The sequence below is a fragment of the Argiope bruennichi genome, chromosome 1, assembly GCF_947563725.1.
Source record: "Argiope bruennichi chromosome 1, qqArgBrue1.1, whole genome shotgun sequence".
Classification (NCBI taxonomy): Eukaryota; Metazoa; Arthropoda; class Arachnida; order Araneae; family Araneidae; genus Argiope; species Argiope bruennichi.
The window spans coordinates 1,214,711-1,221,722 of NC_079151.1; the positions used below are offsets into that span (position 1 = coordinate 1,214,711).

The 7,012-nt window shown below is 43.7% G+C and overlaps 2 protein-coding genes across 2 annotated transcripts; both read right to left on the bottom strand.

The window, feature by feature from the left end:
• Positions 1-852: 852 nt before the first annotated feature.
• On the bottom strand, positions 853-1,941 carry LOC129961975 (uncharacterized). The gene has a single exon (XM_056075631.1). The coding sequence runs from the start codon at positions 1,939-1,941 to the stop codon at positions 853-855; it is 1,089 nt and encodes a 362-aa protein (XP_055931606.1).
• A 3,852-nt stretch (positions 1,942-5,793) lies between these two features.
• LOC129961984 (uncharacterized) lies at positions 5,794-6,528 on the bottom strand. Its single transcript, XM_056075640.1, has one exon. The coding sequence runs from the start codon at positions 6,526-6,528 to the stop codon at positions 5,794-5,796; it is 735 nt and encodes a 244-aa protein (XP_055931615.1).
• Between the last annotated feature and the right edge of the window lie 484 nt (positions 6,529-7,012).

Consider the following 7,012-nt stretch of genomic DNA (forward strand, 5'->3'; position numbering starts at 1 on the left):
TGCGAAATTTTCTCAGACGTGGGGAGGTCTTTGGAATGGTGGCATTTACGGCACTTATTATGCTGTCAACGACTTGCTGCACAGCGTCCGTGATATCGTTAGTATTGACCATGATCTCAGTGATTTCTGCCAAATGAGAGAAAGCATCCCAGTCTGCTCGCTGGAATAGAAAACGCGGAGGACAAGGAGTCGCACCGTCGCTATCAGCATGCGAGACCATAATGGGGAAGTGATCACTATTGTAAAGGTCTTTGCTTACAGCAAAATTCAGCAATGGCATGAGCTCAGGAGAACATATGGCCAAATCAACACTATGGAAGCTGCGTGTGGGTTCATGAAAGTAAGTCTTCTCGTCATTATTAAGGAGACAGAGACAGTTATTAGAAATAAATTGCTCGATCTGTCGCCCACGAGAATTAGTACTTTCTGAACCCCACCAAACACTATGCCCGTTGAAATCGCCTAGTATAATAAGTGGTCTAGGAAGCTGGTCCACTAAATTGTCAAGATGTTGTTGATTAATGACATCATGAGGCGGTAAATATATACTACAGACTGTGACTAATGTTCGTGTGTGAACTTGCACTGCCACAGCCTGTAGAGGTGTATGCAAAGTAAGAGGTGTGCTTGGATATAGATTTGAGGTTAAGAGACAGACACCACCAGAACTCCGAGATCCTGTGTCTGTATCTTTCCTGGTACAATTATAACCGCGCAATTTTATTGGAATACTGGGTGTTAAGAAGGTTTCTTGAATACCTAAACAAATTGGATGAAATTTGTTTAAAATTGTCTTGATGTCTGAAAGTTTGGAACGTATGCCGCGACAATTCCATGAAAAGAAGGTACCCATTACGAGCGAGGTTTGGAAAAGGAGAGAGAATGGCCATTTATTGGAGTTGCCTGATCTTCGCAACTCATATCAAGTGCATCTTCATCCTCCGATGGATGGAGCTTAAAATCGGGAATGGTTGGTTTGCCCCCAAAAATGGACGTTAAGTCCTTATGGGCTATACCATCTTTCGCCAACCCCAAAGCAACTGAATTCCGTGAAGTAGACTTTTGCAGTTTCGAGGAAAGGTCTTTATGTGAAAGACCACGTTTTGCGAGTTTTAATGTCAGTGAGGACTGAGGTTTTTTTTTCCGAATTTTTTTCGATGTTGACAGGTCAGGTTTAGGAGATTCTGGAAGGCTTTTAACAGAATTCTCAGAATCAGATTCAGAAGTTTTTGCAGGAGGTTTTGTCTTTGTAGTCTGCTTCATACAGTTCTCACAGGAACAATTTATGCAAAACGATTTTTGGACAACGGAAGCATAACTTACACCAGGAGTAGGAGTTTGAGTTTGGACCCTACGCCTGGCTTCGGGGTATGATAAATTTTCTTTTATTTTTAATGATGTCACTTGTTTTTCCAAGTTCCAGCGTGGGCAAGATCGAGCATATGAAGGGTGATCACCACCGCAGTTCACGCACTTTTCTTTTGCGGTGCACAGCTGGCTGTCAGGCCCTTTTTCAGCACAACGGGCACAAGTTAGTGTCCCGCGGCAATTTACTTTGGAATGACCATATCGCTGGCACTGATAACATCTTAATGGATTCGGAATGTACGGTCGAACTGGTAACTTTATATGGCCCGCATATATATATTCTGGTATATTAGGACTGTGAAATGTAAGTATATAGTGTTTAGTTGGGAGTATTTGACCTTCTCGCCGAATTGTAATCTGGCGAACTTGCGTCACTCCTTGTGGTTTCAATTCATGGGATATTTCTTCTAAAGACACATTGAATAGTTCTCCGCAGGTAATAACACCTTTGGAGAAATTTAGAGATGTATGTGAATTCACGGAAACCGGAATATCTGCAAGAGCTTTGAGTTTGATAATTTGTTGTGCTTGTTTTTTGGTGTTTATTTCCACTAGCAGATCACCAGATCGCATTTTCCGAATAGATAGGACATCACCAACTGTAGCTGATATTGCTTTCTGCACAAGAAACGGTGAAACAGAAGAAAAGGTCTCTTTATTATCCGATAGGCGCTTGATTACAAAAAACTTATCAAAATAATGAATATTAGTGGTAATATGGTAAACTTTACGCCCACTGAAGGGACCACGTTTGGAGGAGCCCATACGATATCAGAAAAGATTCGGGTCCGACGGCACCGCCCACCACGGAGCCCAACAAGGGAAGGCAGCCACCGGCTCTGGCCATTCCCAGCCTCGGCGCTTACCTTGATGCTAGCCGGAACCTATACGCTCGGAGTTACCCCCGGGGACAGTGACCACCCTTAACGCCAAGCCCAAGGAGTAACCCCTTCGCTTGATCCCTAGCAGACTAGCCACTCAGGTGACTAGCTACCAGCCGATTGATGCATAGGGGACCACAGTGCACCACCCGTCTTTATAGTGGGTTGCCACGCACGGCCAACACGTGGGGTTTTGGCTGTCCATGAGAAGCAAGAAGCAAACAGAGCGGCGACAGCTTCTCATGGAGAGCTCCCTCGCTTGCCGTCGAGGGAAGGAAAAACACAGCAGAAAGCAGAAGGCGTAGGGGAGTTTGAACATGAAGGGAGTAAAGATCCCTGGGTACCTCGGGATTGGGACACCCGTACTCACCTATAGTAGGTGAGCCCCTGAGGGGTCGAATCCTGTGAAAGGATTCAAGTATGAAAATTGTGGGATATCCCAAGGAGGGAAACTAAGAAAGTCAACAGCTTTAACGCGAACAGTATTAAGCTCCAAGTCATGCAGGAGCAATCTGGCTCTCTCACAAAATGGAAGAATGTGAGAGGGGCGGGCATTATATAGTCGACGGAGACCGACTGGCAAGGAATTATCGCTTAGGGGATGTTTGAGAACAGATTTAGTACGGAAATAAAATAAGGCAGACACTTTCTTTCGTCTTAAACAAAGTGGTAGTTGGTGACACATAACATATAAGCTTTCAACTGGAGACGTACGAAACGCACCAGAGCAAATGCGTAATGCAGAATGATGGACAGTATCCAGTCGCCGCAAAACAGATGAGCGGGCGGAACCATACAACATACATCCATAATCTATCCGGGAGAGAATTATTGCCTGATAAATACGGAGAAGGGAGGTTCGATCGGCCCCCCAAGATGTTTTTGAGAGAACTTTCAAAATATTCAATGATTTCTCACACTTCTTCCGCAAATATAATATATGGGGAAGGAAGGTGAGTTTCCGATCGAGAATCACTCCCAAAAACCGTACTTCGTTCACCACAGGAATCGGAATATTTTTAATTCGAATACAAGGATCCTGGTGAATGTTTCTTTTCCGACAGAAGTGAATGCAATTACTCTTCTCTGGGGAAATAGTGTGACCATTATTATCACACCAAGCTACCAATTTATTTACTGCGTTTTGCAGTTGTCGCTCTATTAGCGTCATGTTACTGCCTTGGCATGAGATCTGCAGATCATCAACATAAAGTGTTCCCTGAACAAATGAAGGCAACTTATTTAAAATTTGGCTTAGATGCACAATAAAAAGAGTAACACTGAGGACACTTCCTTGCGGAACTCCCTCAGCTTGAATAAAATGGTTAGAATAAAAGTTACCAACTCGAACACGAAAAGTACGTTGTGTTAAAGAGTTTTCTAAAAATATGGGCAAGTTACCCCTAAAACCTAAATTAAATAGTGTGGAAAGTATACCATAGCGCCAAGCACGATCATACGCTTTCTCTATGTCGAAAAATATAGAAACAATTTGGTTCCTCCTAACAAATGCGTTGCGAATTTGAGTTTCAAGTAATATGAGGTTGTCAAAAGTAGAACGACCTCTACGGAAATCACTTTGCAACGGGGAGATGCAGCCTTGTTTTTCCAATTCGAATATTAGACGAGCATTGACCATGCCCTCGAAGGTCTTACAAAGGCAGTTTGTAAGAGCAATCGGTCTGTAGTTTAGAGGGACAGATGGTTCTTTGCCAGGTTTTAAGACAGGAATCACAATAGCTTCTCGCCATTGTGAAGGGTATTTCTGCTCAGTCCATATTCTGTTAAAAAGGAGTAACAGATTGGAAAGGGAAATGGTATTCAAATGGCGAAGCATGTTATACGTGATTCCATCTGGTCCAGGGCTGGTATCATGGACTTCAGACAGAGCCATCTCCAATTCATGCATCCGGAATTCACAGTTATATGGAATGGTTCTTCGAACTTTGAAGCGCAGAGGCAACTGTTCCGCTCGATTCTTAATTGCCAGAAACTGAGGGCTGTAAGAATCAATCGCGGAAACTTGTGCAAACGCTTGGCCGAGAAGGTTAGCAACATCTAATGGGTTCGAATACATCATATTACCGGTTTTTAAAACCGGGATAGAAGTTTCGTGATAGATCCCATTGGCGGCTTTTACTTTTCTCCATAAAAGTTTACAGGAAGTGGATGATGTGATGGATGAAACAAAGTTTATCCAAGATTCCCTCTGGCTACGACGCCGAATGCGACGGACAAGTGCTTTAGCTCTTTTAAAAGCGATAAAATTCTCAGTCGTAGGGTACTTTCTAAAAAGATTCCAGAATTTTCTTTGTTTCTTATGACTGTCGCGACAGGCTTCATTCCACCACGGTCTACGAAATTTTCTTAGCCGTGGGGTGGTTTTAGGAATGGTGGCGTGAGCGGCATTCATTATCGAATCAATGACATTTTGTACTGCTTTCGAAATGTCTACATTACTAACCATAGCCTCATTGATAACTGCTGTTTGGGAAAATGTATTCCAGTCTGCCCGCTGGAATAGAAAACGCGGAGGACAAAGAGTCGCACCGCCGCTATCAGCATGGGAGATTATTAAGGGAAAGTGATCGCTATTGTGCAGATCATCCCCAACAGCCAAATTCAACAACGGTAGCAATTCAGGAGAGCATATAGCCAGATCAAGACAATGGAAGCTACGTGTGGGCGCATGGAAGTATGTTTTTTCGTCATTATTGAGCAGACAGAGACAGTTGTTAGCAATAAACTGTTCGATCTGCTGCCCACGAGAATTGGTACTTTCCGAGCCCCACAGAGTACTGTGCCCGTTGAAATCGCCAAATAAAATGAAAGGCAAAGGAAGTTGGTCCACTAAATTGTCAATATCTCGTTGACAAATGACAATACTGGGCGGAAGATAAATACTGCAGACTGTGACCAGTGTTCGTGTTTGAACTTGTGCAGCCACAGCCTGAAGAGGAGTATGCAAACTGAGAGGCGTGCTCGGATACAAATTAGATGTGAAGATACAGACACCACCAGAACCATGCGATCCAGTGTCTGCATCTTTCCGAACACAGCTATATCCGCGTAATTTGATTGGAATGTTGGGTGTCAAGAAGGTTTCTTGAACACCGAAACAAATAGGATGAAAAATATTGAAAATGGACTTAATGTCATGAAGTTTGGACCGAAGGCCGCGACGATTCCAAGAAATGAAGGTACCTATTAAGAAAGCGGTTTTGAAGAAGCTTTAGAAGTATTTGTTTGAGTTGCTTCATACTCGCAACTCATCTGCAAGTCATCCTCATCATCAGAAGGGTGTAACTTAATATCAGGGCTATTTGGTATGCCGAATATGGACGTTAAGTCCTTATGGACATTACCTTGCGTCGCAAGCCCGAGAGCGACGGAATTTTTTAATGTTGACTTTTATATTTTTGAGGAACGTCTTGTAATGAAAGGCCGCGTTTTGCAAGTTTCAATGTCAGCGAGTTTTTAGCTTTTTTTCTTTGATTTCTTTTTTAAAACTGGAGGAGTTTCAGGGGTACTACTAATGGAGTTTTCAGTATCTGAAGTGGAAACTTTTTTTGAGTTGCTTGGGTGTCGTGTTGTTTTTAGCACAGCTTGTGCAAGAACAGTTTGCACAAAATGACCTTTGTGCAACGGAAGCATATGTTATGCCAGGAGTAGGAGTTTGAGCTACAATCCTACGCCTAGCTTCAGGATAGGATAAATTTTCTTTGATTTTGAGAGTTATTATTTGTTTTTCAAGCTGCCATCGCGAGCAAGATCGAGAGTAGGACGTGTGATCGCCACCGCAGTTCACGCATTTTTCAGCTGCGGCACACTGCTGGCTATAGTGGCCTTTTTCTGCGCATCGGGCACAAGTGAGTGCACCACGGCAGTTTGTCTTTGAATGGCCAAAGCGCTGGCACTTGAAGCATCTGAGTGGGTTCGGGATATATGGTCTTACGGGTAGTTTGATGTAACCTGCATAGATATATTCTGGTATTTTTGGAGATTTAAATGTTAGGATGTGGTGTTTGGTTTCAATGATTTCTCCATCACGCCTGATGGTAATTCGCCGGACATGTACAACTCCTTGTGATTTTAACTCATTTCTTATATAATCAACAGAGAGATTCCAGATTTCCCCACAAGTGATTACTCCTTTAGAGGTATTTAAGGATGCATGGGGGCTGACGCTGATTGGAATAGTTGCAAGGGCTTTCAATTTTTGTATGTTCTGGGCTTGCTTTCGAGAGTTGACCTCTACTAACCAGTCACCAGAACGCATCTTTTTAATTGATGTTACTTCACCAACTGTTGCGGAGACGGCCTTCTGGACAAGAAATGGTGATACTGTTTCAAAGGTTTCATTTTTATCAGAAACTCGTTTGATTATAAAAAAACTGTCGAATTGGTCTCAAAATTTGAATTGATTGGTACAATGCGACGCCCACTGAAGGGACCACGTTTGGAGGAGCCCATACGATATGATAAGTGATTCGGGTCCGACGGCACCGCCCACCACGGAGCCCAACATGGGAAGGCAATTACCGGCTCTGGTCATTCCCAGCCTCGGAATCCACCCTAGTGCTAATCGGTACCTATACGCTGGGAGTTACCCCCGGGGACAGTGACCACCCTTAACGCCAAGCCCAAGGAGTAACCCCTTCGCTTGATCCCTAGCGAACTAACCACTTAGGTGGTTAGCGACCAGCCGATTGATGCACCTGGGACCACAGTGCACCACCCGTCTTTCAAATGGGTCGCCACGC